Here is a 16,668-nt window from a genome sequence, read left to right as displayed (position 1 = left end):
TGAGTGGTAACTCTGTGGCACAGAAGCGATTGAATGTTCGTGGTGGTGGGGGTGTCTGATGGAGCTGCTGCTGTATAGAGGAGGAGGGGGGGGGGCGTGAGTGGTAACTCTGTGGCACAGAAGCGATTGAATGTTCGTGGTGGTGGTGGTGTCTGATGGAGCTGCTGCTGTATAGAGGAGGAGGAGGAGGGGGGGGGGGCCGTGAGTGGTCACTCTGTGGCACAGAAGCGATTGAATGTTCGTGGTGGTGGTGTCTGATGGAGCTGCTGCTGTATAGAGGAGGAGGGGGGGGGGGGCCGTGAGTGGTAACTCTGTGGCACAGAAGCGATTGAATGTTCGTGGTGGTGGTGGTGTCTGATGGAGCTGCTGCTGTATAGAGGAGGAGGGGGGGGGGGGCGTGATGGTAACTCTGTGGCACAGAAGCGATTGAATGTTCGTGGTGGTGGTGGTGTCTGATGGAGCTGCTGCTGTATAGAGGAGGAGGAGGGGGGCCGTGAGTGGTCACTCTGTGGCACAGAAGCGATTGAATGTTCGTCGTCGTGGTGGTGGTGGTGTCTGATGGAGCTGCTGCTGGGCCCTCTCCCCTCCACGTCCACCCACGTGGAGCCTCAACCCCCATGGCCGAAGGCCCCCCCCCCCCCCCACATAGTCAAAGAAGGAATCTCTGAGTTCTTATTCAAACGTCGTTTATTGTGAAAATTCGGTCACAGTTCCTACGGCCACTGTTTCATTGCTTTCATGGCTTTATTTTGGTGATTTTCGAAAAGTTTTTTGGTTTGGCCATGTTTGTTTGTTGTAGTACAGAGTTAGACTGATGGCCTTAATCTAAGTTGTCTTGTGGTTGTTGTTTGACTTGCATCCCACTGGAATTGTTGCACACAGCGTTGGTGTACGGTGTTTTTTCTGCAATATTTTGCTGTCTTTTCTTGGATTTTCTGTTTGCATTCAGTCACATATTCACTTTAAGATGTTTTTTGTTCATGTTTTTTGTTTGTTGCGGTTGCACCCGATTCAAGAGCCGAATGGCTCACAGGGCTACACCTAATAAATGAACTTGAACTGAAGCAAGGGGGGCTGGCTGGCTGGCTGGGGAGACGTCAGTCTTTCACTTCTTTAAACTTGAAAACTCGTCGTCTTAACACGAACAAACCCGACCACTGGCACGGGACGGGTGGCTCACGGGGGCGTCGTTTCACGCTCGAGTCGACGGGGACTTCTTGGGGGGGGTCGCTACTTGAGAGGCCCCCCCCCCCCCACAACACCGCAGGCCAGGTCTGTCGGTCTCACGTCGTGGCTTTTGTGGTCAAACAACGCGATTCGTGTTGTATACAGCAACCAGCTGGCCTATGCCCATCCTGCTGCTGCTACGTGAGCTGGGTCGTGCATGGAACACCACCAACAACAACAATGCCGTGGTGTTGTGTACAAAGTTGTTTGGTTATTGACGTGGTGAGACGGGTACTGTGGATTAACAGAAACCGTGCTGCTGTTTAGCAAGGAGGTGTGTATATCGTCTGCTTGCTTATCTATGTTGCCACTCATAGTTTCCACGAAGACGCTCAGGATTATTTTGTGTTGTGTATAAGATGATATTGCGTCGAGTAAGGACCCCGTGAATGAAAGAGTGGGGTCCCCTGCCTGTAACATCGGACTCCTGATTAGACTCTGAATGTCGACACCGGTCCAGTCTTTGCTTGTATTGGGTCTTGTATGAAGGGGACGCATTGCACTGCTCATCTCTTATGTATAGACACGTGTTTTAGGACGACGTTTTGGGTATCAGAAGGCTATGCACCTTCGCGAACCAACCGTGACCAGTGCGGTGAAGTATGGTCAAATCATCCTTCACACTTCACAGCCTCGGGGGTGGGCTTCAGCAGTTTATTAACAACAGGGTGTGCAACACAAAATTACACATCATCATTATCGGTGAGGCACTTGTAGATTTCTCAGTGTTTGTGATGACATCTTAACCGCTGACATTTGGAGAATTAAATCCGTCAGGACATCTGCGACGTATACTTTATTTTTTTAAAGAGAATGAAACAAAACATTGCCTACTAATTAATCATGATGACACACTCCAGAGGTCACCGGTTTGTTCGCCTGTCACGGAACTCGAGACAATGGGCAGATTTATTAGAATCCTCTTGGCTCTTGTGCACCCAGCAATATAAATCGGTGCGCCACAGGCAGATCGTGTGTCGTGGGGTCAAGTGACGACAATTCCTACCTCTTCCAACATGTCAGAGTAACTCTACAGAGCTAGTCACCGAGTGTAGTGGTGTGAGCATGAAATTGCAGGGCTGCACCTTTACCTCGTATAAACCCAATTACTGGCAAACCTTATCGCGTCGTAACTATCAAGAGGTCCTTTGCGAACAGTGCAGAGACGACCCACACCTCGACTCCGATCACTCAAAATGCGCCCCAGTCTCGTCAGATGTTGTAATTTAAGCAAGATGAAGCGAGGTCAGTGCAGCAAAATCCATTGTTGCACTGTCATTCTATGCTGCCACGTGTATGCTAGCTACCATTTCTTTCACCAGCACGCACTGCCCAGTGTGGTGAAAAATGGTAAACAAAAATAACATGCACGGCTCGCATGCCGTGGGGAGTCCGTCATTCAGCGGTGGATTGAAAAAAGGGCTGTACATGTACAACACCGAATCCACACATCTTCATCATAGCCATGATGGGCCCACTGCGGGATAAAGGCCTCACAAAAATGTCAATAACCGGTGAACTGGTAACAATTGTCATAATCGCTAGTCACGAACCGATAACGATTCCACTGGAATGTTGGAAATGGAAGCACGTGCCGATAGTTCAAGCAGTGGCGGCAGCCCGAAGTGTAAATGGTGTCTGGGTAAATACAAGTGTAATGCGGTTGTAAACGGCCCTTCTGAGGTGCCGTCAGGGGGGGAGGAGTTAGGTCACGTGGGGGGAGAGGGGTTGAGTATAGAAGGAGGGGAACCGGAAGAGCAAGGGGAGTGACGGGGAACCAGGAACAGAGGAAGGCCACGAAGGGCGAAGCGGGGTGTGGCGAGATCGCCACGAACACGGGGGGAGCGAGGATCGGCACCGTTGGCCAGCGGTGACCGACCCGAAGCAGCGAGGAGGCTGCAGTCAGCAGCGGGGCTGCACAGAGAGAGTGGGCAGCGGGTCTGCATACAGTGACAGCCAGAGGGTCTGCACATAGGGGTACCAGCAAGTCTGCAGGGAGGAGGTTACAGTAGATGAAGCAGAGAGTCAGAGGGGTGAGGAAGCTATAATAGCAGTGAATAGCCGGGGGCTACAAATACAGGAGTTATAACAGAGTGCCGTGTGGGTAAAGACGTGAACCTGAATAAAGACACGAAGACAGAAAGAAGTGTTCGAGTCCTTTTATTACACTGGAGTCAGAAGTGAAACGGCATGGCGAAACAACTGAGGAAGAAGAATATCCCATCTCCGGCGTCGGCTTCATCATCGGACGACGACGATCTTCCTCCTGAGGTCGGCTTCACTTCGGCGGAGGGAGAGATCCGTGAGGGCCCGGGTGTGGAGGAGGTTGCCGCTGCGCCCGACCCATCTGCGTTGAAGGACGAAGATTTAAGATGGACCCGGATGGCGGAGCAACTGGCGACCCTAAAAACCGTCATCACGGAGTTGTGTGACCTTGTCACGCCAAGGGCGGCGTTGGAAGGTGATGGTGGTGATCGGCAGGAGCCCGGGTCGTCTTCGATGGCGCCGCCATCGACCACGCGGCGTGAAGACGCCATCTTGGGCGTGGCGCACCACGGAAGGCGGGAAGCCGCCATCTTGGGGCCGCCACGAAGATCGTCCGCCATCTTGGCGACACCGCGTTGCGACGCCTTGCTGAACTTGCCGCCGGAAGAGTCGGTGACGGACGGAAGCAGGCCAAGGAGCCGCAGTCGTCACCTTACAACTGTTAAGGAGTTCTCCATTGGGGGCGATTGGAGTGCGTTCGCTTGTCGATTTTTGGCGGCGGTACGAACGGCAAGGTGGACGGACGCCGAGGCGCTGGAGGTGCTTCCGACTCTCCTTGACGATGAGTCTGTTCGTTTTTTTCGCTCTATAAAAGCTGCGAAGAAGAAAACATTGCGTGGAGTGTTCGACGAAATGGCGGACGCGTACGAGCCACCGGATGACGCCCATCGCCGCTTCGTGCAGCGGCAACGCGCACCGGAGGAGTCGCCTGTAGCGTACAGGGGCGCCGTGCTGGAACTCGCGATGGCCGCTTACCCGGAGACGGAGCCTGACCTGCTGGAACCTCTCATCTTGGGGAAGATGTTGGAGTTATCCCGGGATCTGGGCATTCCTATGCCGGCTTGCGGTCACGAGAAACTCACGTCCCGGACCGCGGCTAAGTGTTTGGACGCCCAGTTCAATCTCCGCCGCTGGAAACAAGTCACGGCGTGGACGGGCGGTCCTGTCGTCGATGGGGGGGCCGTAGGGTGGGACCCTACAAAGGCCGTGTACGTGCCGGATGCGACCGGCCCAAAGGAGCTGTCGGCCGCCTCCACTCCGTGGCCGGCTCGAAGCGAGCCGGGGCCGCGGGCTCCGCCGCCGGCGCGGCCACGTCGGGACGGGGTGCCTGCTGCGCGCCGACCCGACGTCGACTGTTTCCGCTGCGGCCGTCGGGGCCACTATGCCAGGGACTGCTGGGCCCGGGTTCCGGGGCCGCCCCAGCAGGAGGCCTCGATCGCGGACGTCCCAAAGAAAGACCCTCCGGCACAGGCAAGTCGGTGCGCACCAGACACCCGGCAAGGCCTGACACCTCACTCATCGCCGTTGTTGTGCGACGCGGATGTTCTAAAATATGGGAGGCCAGTATCTGCGCCTTGTCGCTCGATAACGCAGTGGCGTAAGTTGGCTCGGCGGGTTGTCGCGGCCGCTACAGGTTCGTCCACTGTACCGGGGTCGATCCAAGGGGTGGACGTGCGTATTTTGGTGGATTCCGGGGCGTCCGCGACCATTATTTCGGATGTCATATTCCATCTTTTGAACATCCCACCGGGGGCCGTGAGGCCGGCTTACGCTTCCTGCATCGCTGCGAACGGGGGTAGTATGGGCATCGTGGGACAGGTGGACGCTAATATTTCTATCGGGGGGGTCTCGGCCTCGGGCGTTGTGTTAATTTCGAGGTCCCTGGCGGTTCCTTGCTTGTTGGGCACGGATTTTTTGGCTAAGATGCCCATTTTAATTAGAATCAATGAAAATTGCATTGAACTGCCAGGGGGCCGCAAATTGGCGTTTTTACAGTCCACCTGGGGGCGACCGGCTCCGGTTGCCCAGGTGCAGGCGTTATCGGAAGTTTCAGTTGATATTCCACCTGGCTCGCAGATGCTCATTCCCCTACGATACCGGAAGCCGGTTCCGGGTCGGCAGAGTGCTTGTGGAATTTTGCTGTCGCCGTCCGCCGCTGTTACGGGCGGATTGGCACTGGTGGGGGCGCAAACCATTGTCCGTCCGGATCAGCGCCCGTTTTTGCAGGTGTTAAATGCGACTTCTGAAAGCGTGTGTGTGCCGGCTGGTACCGTTGTGGCACACGCCACTACGGCGTTTACGGCTCAGAGTGACATTCCGGACGGGGGGCTGGTGGGTGGTGTTTCACACGACGGAGGGGTGGACGATCGTTGGATCGCCGAATTATGTGCGGAAAATTCGGCCCTTTCCGCTGAGCAGCGTTGTGCGATTCATAAATTATTAGCGAGCTATTCCGATGTGTTTAGCTCGGACGATTTGGACTTGGGACGCACCTCGCTGCTCTCTCATCACATCGAAACGGGGGACGCGGCCCCTATCCGCTTGAACTCGCGTCGGATGAGTCCGGCTGAGCGTGAGCACGTTCGAGGGGCAGTGGAAGACATGTTGAAAGCGGATATTATATCTCCGTCTAATAGCCCGTGGGGTGCGCCTGTCGTGTTGGTTAAAAAGAAAGATGGTAAATTACGATTTTGTGTGGATTTTCGGAAGTTAAATAAAGTGTCGGTGGCAGATGCGTATCCCCTGCCGCGTATGGACGATTCTCTCGACGCCTTGTCAGGGGCTAAGTTTTTTTCAACGCTAGATCTCTCTTCGGGCTTCTGGCAGCTTCCCCTTGACGAGCCCTCGCGGGAAAAGACAGCGTTCCGTACGCCGCAGGGGTTGTTCCAATTTAACTCTCTGCCGATGGGGTTGAATGCAGCCCCTGCCACCTTTCAGAGATTGATGGAGTTGGTATTGACGGGGTTGCAGTGGGAGACATGTCTCATTTATTTAGATGATATTATTGTCTTCAGCCGCACATTTGATGAGCATTTATTGCGGTTGGAGGCCGTTTTTGCCAGAATGCGTTCTGCTAATTTGAAATTCAAGCCTAAGAAATGTCATCTACTGCAACGTTCCGTTCGATACTTGGGACATATTGTTAGTGCGGACGGGGTGGCCACGGATCCAGAGAAAACTGCGTGTGTCCGGGATTGGGCAACCCCCGCCACGGTGGGTGATGTGCGTCGGTTTTTGGGGTTCGCCTCATATTACCGGAGGTTTGTTCCGAATTTCGCTACTATCGCCAGGCCTTTGCATCTCCTTACTGGGAAGGGGCACAAATTTGTGTGGGGACCGCCGGAGGAGGCGGCGTTTCGGAGCCTGCGCGACCTACTGGCTACTGCGCCGACGTTGGATTATCCGGATTTTGAACATCCCTTCATTCTGGATACTGATGCGAGTGACACCGGGATTGGGGCGGTGTTGTCCCAGTCAAAAGGTGGTGTTGAGCGTGTGGTGGCGTACGGGAGTCGGGTTTTGTCTCCCGCGGAAACTCGTTACTGCGTCACTCGCAGGGAACTTTTGGCTATTGTGTATTTTCTCCGCCAATTTCGACCGTATCTGTACGGTCGGTCGTTTATTGTCCGAACGGACCATGCGGCCTTGCAGTACGCTCTTAAGATGGACCAGCCATCCGGACAATTGGCGAGATGGCTGGACACGTTGCAAGAATTCTCCTTCCAAATTCACCATCGGAAGGGTGTGCGTCACGCTAACGCGGACGCACTGTCCAGGTTGCCGCAACAATCCCCTTGTGCGTGTGCGTCGGGGACGCATAGGTGTGGACCGGCTCAGCCCCCCCCTCAACCTGTCGCGCGGGCAGTGGATGTTCTCGAACCTCCGCTTACACCGGGACCGGTTGAAGGGGGACCGGCTGACGGGATTTTGCGTCTTCCAAGGTCTGTGTGGATTCGGGAGCAAATGTTGGACGATTCTTTGGTGTCGTTACGGAAACGAACGGAGAAGGCGGGTAAGGAAGTCGGTGCGGGTGGTAATTCGGAAACTGCTCTCCGAGATGGGTTACTGATGTGGAGGGAAGGGATACAGGAACACTGGCGTCTCGTTGTGCCTGCGTCATTGCGCTATGAGTTGATTCGATCTTTGCACTGTGACACACTTTTACACCTGGGGGTGCAGAAAACCCTATTGACGCTGCAACGAGACTATTATTGGCACGGCATGACGACGGATGTCGTCGGTCACGTTCGCGCGTGTCCCGATTGTGCCCGCCGTAAGCCGCCTAAACATCCATATGTTCCGCCGATACAATCGATTAAAGTATCTCGGGTTAATGAGTTGGTGGCGTTAGATATTTTGGGACCCTTTCCGCCATCAGCTAAAGGGAATAAGTATTCACTGGTGGGGGTGGAGTACCTCTCTCGCTGGCCGATGGCCTGGCCCTTGCCTGACCAGTCAGCGGCGTCTATCACGGACGCCTTTCTATTTGGGTATGTAATGGACAAAGGGGCTCCGGAGAGGCTCCTTACGGATCAGGGACGTAACTTTTCGTCTAAATTGTTGGGGGAGGTGTGTGCGGCTCTTGGAACTAAAAAGATACGGACGTCCCCCTACCACCCGCAAACGGATGGTATGGTGGAACGGTTGAATCGGACTCTGTCCGCCATGCTGTGCCATACAGTCGGGGAAAACCAATCTGATTGGGATTTGCATATCCCTGGGGTGCTTTCGGCGTATCGCATGACGCCGCACGCGGCTACTGGATACTCGCCGTTTTTCCTTATGTACGGCCGTGAGAACGTGCCGCCGATTCATGACCAGTTGGGAACCGGTGCGAGGGGGCCTGTTAAGCCTCTTCCTGAGTATATTAAGGACAACGTTCGGCGTGTCGCTGAGGCGAGGGAAAATGCCCGCATGGCTACTGCCAAGGCTCAGGCCAGGAATGAGCGGTGTGCCCGACGTTCAAAGGGGGAGTGTCCCTGGAAAAAGGGGGACCTGGCCTGGCTTCATTGCCCACAGGTGCGGCCAGGTACATCTCCTAAATTACATCGACCTTGGCAGGGTCCGGTCCGCCTCATTGAGGTTCCCAACCCACAGTCGGCGCGTGTTCAGGTTGGTGCACGGCGTTGGTTCGTGCACACGTCCCGGTTGAAGCCATACATTGCCCCACGGCTGGATGCGTCATCTCCCCAAGTTGCCTTGCCGGGGTCTGTTGCTGCCGACTCGCCCTTGCCTGTGTCTGCTGACCTTGCGAGAGCGCCTGTCGTACCCTTCACAGACAAGCCGGCCGTGACAGCGCAGGGAGGAGGACCTTCCGCTTGTGGGACGCCGACCGGAGCCGCAGAACCCACGGGACCTGCAGCTCTTCCTATCCCTCCGCGGACGCGAGTACGGGATGTTTCTGGACGCGAGCGGGACAGTGGCGGGCCTCTAATGGCGACGGAAGAACTTGCGCCCGTCGCCCCTAAAACCCTTCCACGTTCCCGCTCGGCGGGTGGGCCGCCGACCGTCCGGGACGGCCCGGCTACCCGTACTCGCTCGAAATCCCTCACGTTTCGTTAGATTGTGTTGTGTTGTGTTATTGTTATAATGTTCTTCAATGCTTCGTGTCTTTTTGCGTGTTGGCCCTTTACACCCGCATTGCTTTTCAGGTTGCAATTCAGCCGAGGTCGGCTGGATTTTCTTTAGGGGGGAGGGTGATGTAATGCGGTTGTAAACGGCCCTTCTGAGGTGCCGTCAGGGGGGGAGGAGTTAGGTCACGTGGGGGGAGAGGGGTTGAGTATAGAAGGAGGGGAACCGGAAGAGCAAGGGGAGTGACGGGGAACCAGGAACAGAGGAAGGCCACGAAGGGCGAAGCGGGGTGTGGCGAGATCGCCACGAACACGGGGGGAGCGAGGATCGGCACCGTTGGCCAGCGGTGACCGACCCGAAGCAGCGAGGAGGCTGCAGTCAGCAACGGGGCTGCACAGAGAGAGTGGGCAGCGGGTCTGCATACAGTGACAGCCAGAGGGTCTGCATATAGGGGTAGCAGCAAGTCTGCAGGGAGGAGGTTACAGTAGATGAAGCAGAGAGTCAGAGGGGTGAGGAAGCTATAATAGCAGTGAATAGCCGGGGGCTACAAATACAGGAGTTATAACAGAGTGCCGTGTGGGTAAAGACGTGAACCTGAATAAAGACACGAAGACAGAAAGAAGTGTTCGAGTCCTTTTATTACACAAGGTAAAGGTGCAGGGCTGCTACTGCAGGAAGGGCCTCCACCAGAGGGAGAGCTTGAGGGTATTTGGTCTCCTCTGTCACACTAACCAGGCATGTTGGTTAGTTGCGTATTCATTTGTACTTTTGGGTGGACAGAAGCAGGGGGTGGGAGGTGAGATTTAAGAAATTCTGCCCCATTGTTTCCACTGCCACGCAAGGAGATGCAGTTGAACCGGTGAAGTTTAGTGCGGTAACCATTACACAAGGGTAGCTGCCTGCATTTCTCAGTTTAAAAAGTTAACCTGTTTATATATCGGCACACTGGATACTGTTTTTAAGTTGTTATGCCGTTCACGGTTTAACAAAAACAACCCGAGTAATAATCAACCTAGCACATGCTTAAAAGTCAACTAAGGTCACTTCTGCAAATGCTCTCCTGGTCTCTTGAAGTCTTGCTCACTTGTTTAAACAAATTAAACTTGAAATGTGCACATGAGCTGATTTCATCACTGTCCCCGCAGTGGACGTGTTGGTGGACACATCACATCCGTTGGCGTAATTACTCGTGACCCCACATATTACACCACAGTGGTAAAATATCGTGGATACACTACTGTGTATGGTTTTGCAGTTGTGCTGTACAGCCCTGGGAGGTGCGTTTTCAGGTTGTACTGTGGGTTATTTGGCCACCATGCCAAACAACACGTGGTATAATCTGAAAATCCGAGAGCAACGGTGTGTGAATAGTTGGATTTGTGAATGGCTGGCACGCGTGTAGAAGATGTTTGTCTGTGATGTAAAGAAATCGACTCTTAACAATCGGCGATTATATCGAGATCCCATCACTGGCAACACAGATGGGTCGGTTACGAGCAGAACTCGCAAGTTTTATAGATTAGGATTGGTGATACGTGAGATTATCCAGCTGGTGGCGTGAGCTTAATCAGTGACTGGAGGAGCGAGTTGGTCGAAGGGTGGAGGAGGATGTGATCGCAGGGTGAGTGCAGATTCTCACATTACGTAAGAATTGGCAGTGCCACTGTGAGAGCGTGAGATGCACTCTGATCGTGTGAGACTTGAGACGTCTGTAAAATCCGTGATTTCCTCTTTATGTGCATGGGAATTTCAGGCAACCAGCCAGCTTAGAGCAGGCTGAGAGCAGTCTGTTTAACACGGAGGCTTTCGCGATCAATATTATTCATAATCAACGTTTTTGGGTTTAGATCGCGTTATTTATAAATGTGTCGTAACCCTCCACCACCCGACACGGCCAATCAGTAAAAAAGTGTCACGTTGACAAAAGACAAATAGTTAACTGCTTTAGCCCTACGGTGTGTTGAAGCGTTAAACGACAACATTTACAATTTGAGTACGACGTTTCGCTGGCGAATTGCCCGATGATGCTGGATGCAATTACCAGCGAAACGTCGTACTCAAATTATAAATGTTGTGGTTTCACGCTTCAACACACCGGTGGGCTAAAGCAGTGAACTATTTGTCTTTTGTCAACGTGACACTTTTTTACTGATTGGCCGTGTCGGGTGGTGGAGGGTTACGACACATTTATAAATAACGCGATCTAAACCCAAAAACGTTGATTATGAATGAGAGCAGTCTCCCAACTCCAGCCCTCATCACCTAACCGCGGTCTCTGCCTTCTTCGTGATTACCAACATTTTCTGTGCATATGCAAATCAAGTGACTGTGCACGGCATGCACCCGATGGTTCATCGTCATGGAATATTTATACCATGCCTCCAATATGGTACACCTCGTGGTATCAGAGCAGAGAGGGGTATTTTAGATGATCACTCGGTAAGGAACTGATTGCAGACCATATGTAATGTTCAAAAACAAATACGGTAAAGACAGTATGTGCTCGAGTCTACCCTCGTTTGTCCACTTCATTTTATTTCAAAAGTTATTTGAAAATAAAGTCTTCAAATTAACCCTAAATTGTTGGTAATCACAGAAAACCTGAACCTTGTGGGTTGAGAAAATTGGCTTAAAGGAATGAAGAAAGCAAGAAACAGTTATTCTGTAGTAGCTATACACCTGTGTACCATGTCCCCTGGCTGTCCTCACCAAAAATTTAAATATTTGTAGAAAATTACTTTTAAGGCTAGTCATGTATGCCATAATATCAGTTTAGTGACATTGGGATGAATGAGAGTGATTTGGTGATGTCACCGGGGTAATGTAATGAAGCTCCAAAATAATTGTTTTCCTCGCATGGGACAGAAGCCTCGGTTAAGAGCTGCCAAAGAGATTGCTTTTAGGGTTGTTTTTCTTGAACTGCAAAGCTAAGCTCACACTGAACCATTTCTCCTCTACAAATCTTTTACAGTTAATTAAATACATTCACCAGTTGAATCGGCCAATACAGCCACTGTATTAGCATAGTTCAAAAACTAATACCATCTTTGTAATGTCCTTATAAAAGAGGCACGCCATATGTATAGCAGCACGTGTTTACCCATGGGCACACGTGTGTCCGGGCACAGAGAAGATGCCCAGCGCTAAGACTCGAAATCAGGTTCTCATCTTTGCAGGCTCAGGCCTGAAATTACCATTATTCACCCACTGATTATAAAAAAAATGCACCCAGGGCTCGAACTCCCAATTTCATTGGCGCTGGCTTGAACATATCAATTCTGATGAGATAAAATAACCCATTTACAGGGCTGAAACCCAGGATTTTGCTGGTGGTGTTGTCTCGGTGCCTCTATCGGGCAGCTGTTATGAACCCACTGAGAAAAACACACCCAGACTGAGGACTTGAACCCAGGATGTCGGCGGTGCCTCTGACCCAACTATTTATGTACCCACTGAGAAAGACGACCAGTCCCAGGACTGGAACGCAAGATCTCGGCAGTGCTAGCTCTGTGCCTCTGACCTGTCCCCCTGAGAGAGACACGCAGACCTATGACTTGAATGCAAGGTATCGGAGTAGTTCTGTTTGTATGTTTAACTTTTTTCACACTGTACGTAGCCAACCGTGCCAATCGGAGGTTTTGGCTCCGGCGATCAGAATCAACTTCCATTGTGGCCGCCTCATTCCTTTTTAAAGCTAAGGATCGTGGTGTCCCAGGCTTGCTGTGGTGTGTGGCTCGGCCGAGATTGAGTTTCACGTCAATAAACTTTAGCCTGGAGGCCTGGCGCAGAGTCAGGCGGTGTAACGTGACCACCACCACCGGTGGCGAGGGCGCCCCCCTTGCCTTTGGAGAGCTATTCTCAGCTGCTTTTGTAACGCCCCTTGCCGACCTTGGGAACCACGAAAGCAAATATAAAAATAACAATACAAACATTAAATTAAGAAAAGTCAAAGTACAGTTATTCCTTGATCTACGGAAACTAAATTTACGGAATTTAAATGTAACGTAAATTAGATATTAAGGAATGAAGTCGACATACGTTACGCTAAATTGGCGTTTACGGAATTTAGAATCTCTAACTTAATAGACTTATTTTGAGAATTATTGTTATTAATATCCTATCATCAAATTGTAGTGATTTGAAGCTTTCGTGACTGCAGGAATTCATACTCTTTGGTTCTTTCGGTAAAGTCACGTAGATAGAAAAATAACTAATAGATCACGACGTTTCGATCGCAACACAAGCAATCGTCTTCAGGTGAAACAATACAGCAGGCGGACTGCTGAGGCAGGAAGATATGTAGCGAGAGAGCGACTGCAACCAAAGGTTATAGACGTTTGTGATGGGTATAACCCAAGGGTAAGTGGGCAGGGCTAGGGATGGAATTTGCAAGTAAATGTAAGATCGCAAAGCTCGCATACCTGGCTAATCCGAGGAGGGGAGGGAGGGGAGGGGCTGCCGTAACGGGCGAGAGGGTGGGGGTGAAACCTACAGAGGGAACAAGGTGATAGAAAAAATATCAAACTTGGCAAACTTAGAAATGTTATGCAACTCAGAGAGTCGGCCAGCACAACAGTTATCACTTCACCTGGTTGAATCTTGGTTGATCAACGTCCTTATTTCTTGGGGCTGAATTTGTTTTCTCCATAGGAATGTATCTCCAGTCATATAATGAAAGTCAATGGGGAAAATGGGGTTTGATATACGGAATTGCGCTTAAAATTAATCATTATGCTCGTGATGCTTTCGTTCAATAGTGTATGTAAGAATCGATCATCTGATAACGATACATTGTAGCTGATGGCGTAAACAAAACAAACAAATAAACACCAATCAGGAAAACATTCCAAGAAAAGATAGACAAGAATGTAATCTTGAACCAAAGTGATTCTTACATTCTATATAAATTCATGTACATAATGGGATGCTAATCTTTTTAATCTATTGTCATATCGCTACCATGATTCCATTCAGAAATCCATCATCACTGTTGTTACTTCCTGGTCTATAAAATGAGCACCACTAAAATGTGGGAGTCAACAATGGTTGCCCATTGTATCTTCCTGTTCCTGCCACTGGTTCAGGCCTGGCCGTGCAGACGAGTGCTGCTCATGCTTGCTTGAAACGGCAAACTTGCAATATTTGTTTTCAAATTTGCTTAACCAAGCACAGAGGAGGGTTCTGCTTGGGTCGTTTGGCCAATCCTTTGTTGATATTTCACCATACCGTGGAAATGGGGGGGGGGGGACCCGAGATAACCCAGCAATGTAAGGCATGGTCACACATCCCCAATCCAGAGCTCTTGAGGCAGGGGTCGGTGGGTCAGATCGATTTGTGAAACCGCCAGCCCGCTGGACTGTCAGGTGGCCAGGAGATGGCATCAATGTGAATGAGTTCGTAGACCCGTTTGTGTGCACCATTGCACAATACAGTGCCCTCGTGTGCACGGGTTTTCTTTGGGCACTCCCGTTTACTCCCACACGCAAACTACTCGTGAAAAAGGAATTGGCCAAACATCCGAATGCAGAATCTTTCTGAAAAACCTTTATAAGGCTTTCCTGGATAAATATTTCACAGTGGTTAGCACACTGCTCTGATTTATGAGTGGAGGGTTATATTTGGAGAAGTTCTGACCACCCTGCTTCATCTACCATAACGGAGACAGCAATTGGAGGCCTTCAACCAGCAGTGAATTTACAAAGGTCTGTAATTGATTTAGTATTATAATGTATTGCTTCACAGATCTCCACATTTTCTTCTGCTTTGTTGTCTCATTTTGCAGGGAACAGGACGTCAGCATTGTAAGGAGAGTGTGGGGGAGAGCTTCGGAGTGAGAGCATCACAGCGAACAAGAGAGAGGGGAAGAGGGAAGATGTCCGGCATTGTGAGTCGCGTGTCGGAGGGCCAGACGGCCGTGAGCTGCTTCATCGCAGCTGCGAGCTTCGTGCTCTTCCAGGTGCTCTTCCACTGGGGCAGCGCCCTGCTGAGTCGCCCCTTCTGCGTCGACGTCGCCAAGATGTCGAGGCAGGCGCAGATCGAGTGGCACTCGAGGTGAGGGCTCCCACGTCCCGTCCGCGATCCATATTACCTGGCGCCAGGGCCGCAGCAGAGCCGAACAGTGACTCTCTCCTCACTTCATCACCACTGTCTCAATTCAGCTTTTCCCCTTGGTTTTTAATTGACGTGTTCATTAGTGTACTTTATTAGTCTCATTACCACCACCTTTAGGTCTTCCCCTTTTTTCACCGGCCTCTGGGTGCCACACCAATGCCAGTCTCGATAACCTGCCCTCCTCCATCCTCAACACATGCCCCGCCCATTGCAGCCTGGTCTTACCCAGAAATGTTGACACCATGTGACTAAAATATATTTTCTCGAGTTGAAATGCAATGTTAGATTTGAAGTCATGAATAGTTCCGACTAAATACTGTACAATCTTTCATGATCATATGCGGTAGGCATAAACTAGAGCCGTACATTTGAACTGCCCTGTTACATTATACTACTCTACAAAAATGGTCTTGAAACCCAAGAAATTTGGTCAGTGAGGAAGAGCTTTCTTCTTTCAAAAACGTACATGTACTGCAGTTTAGTGGTTACACATTACTGAGTGCTGGGGGAGTTTATTATTGAATGTGCAAACCACTATGCCATCACTCTACCCCTGATAACGAAATAAATGAGAGAACACAAATAAGTTATGTGGTTTGCATCTTCATCTAAGGTAATTTAGGCAACATTCTGTTTAAATCTGCACATTTAACTTCTCGCCGTGTGCATTGAAGGGAACGGTGCTGCATGGCTGAGCGAGGCAAGTGCAGTCAGTGCACGAGTGTCTTATCTGCCCTGGCTAACTCTCCACCGATTCTGGAACTTGTCCGGGCGTAAAGAGTGAGCGCTGACCTTAACCACGAAGCCATGGATTCTTGTGCAGCTCTTTTAGACCATTGATGGTCCAAATGATCCATCGTGGACACGGAGAGCCTGGTTCCAGCCTAGCCTGGGTTAAGCTTTCATCGGAGTGACCGTGGAAATGAGGTGCGGGGGAAGAGTAGGAGCATAATGATTAATTGATTGACACTTATTCTTAAGCTCAAGATACGTGCCTGTGTAAAGGTCGATGTATTCGATTCTTATACGTTGTGATGTTTTTGTGTTATCCCTGCATCCACTAGTGGCCTCTACATTAACCCCGATTGTAAAAAAAACAAATAAGTTTTACGATTCTTCGAATAGAATTATGACCTTGAATCAGGACAATTCATTGAACCGCCGGGGTTGGGGAGAGTGGGCTGTGAGGTTAATCATAAGACCCCTTGTGAGCAGCTGACCATGTGTCGTAACTCCACCACTCTCAGTATGTCGTAACAGCCTTATCTCGAGATGCTATGCACACGACCAAAGTGTCAGTGTCTACCTGCTCGTACCAGCTTGGGGAGGTAACCATTTCCATGGACAGCTCTGTGCCAGTGGAGTGATCGGTCGAGAAGAACAACCAAGTCGGTTGTATCTGGAGGAGAAGAGAAAAAACAATGTCTCGTGCCTGAACATGAAGAGCGAGAGGAGGTTAGATTCTGAGATGGCCAGGGTGGGGGATGAAGTCCCAGTGGTGTCTCACTGAGCGGCGGCGATCGAGTTGAGAGAAGTCCTGGGACCCGCTGAGTGTGGGAGTGCAGTATAAGGGAGAAACATCCACAGTTTCATCAGGACATCCAGAAAGGTAGAAGAATTCCCAAATGTAGAAAGGGACTTCATTGATTTTAAATATGTTACACGTAGTTAAATCTCCATTATCCGTGGGCAGACTATCCTGGTTGTGGAATA

General features: G+C 50.9%; 1 protein-coding gene across 1 annotated transcript in view; it reads left to right on the top strand.

The window, feature by feature from the left end:
* The window catches only part of LOC133346534 (TLC domain-containing protein 4-B-like), a 30,660-nt gene that overhangs the window by 1,250 nt on the left and 12,742 nt on the right, over nt 1–16,668 (top strand). Inside the window, exon 2 of the mRNA XM_061558180.1 lies at nt 14,627–14,895. Within this exon, the coding sequence (XP_061414164.1) occupies nt 14,717–14,895 (179 nt within the window). The 5' untranslated portion in view covers nt 14,627–14,716. The remainder of the gene's footprint in view (nt 1–14,626; nt 14,896–16,668) is intronic.

The sequence above is a fragment of the Lethenteron reissneri genome, chromosome 24 (genome assembly GCF_015708825.2).
Source record: "Lethenteron reissneri isolate LAM-NWPU_2019-01 chromosome 24, ASM1570882v1, whole genome shotgun sequence".
NCBI lineage: Eukaryota > Metazoa > Chordata > Hyperoartia > Petromyzontiformes > Petromyzontidae > Lethenteron > Lethenteron reissneri.
The sequence above is the reverse complement of the archived record's forward strand: the minus strand, read 5'-3'. Positions and strand labels throughout refer to the sequence as shown.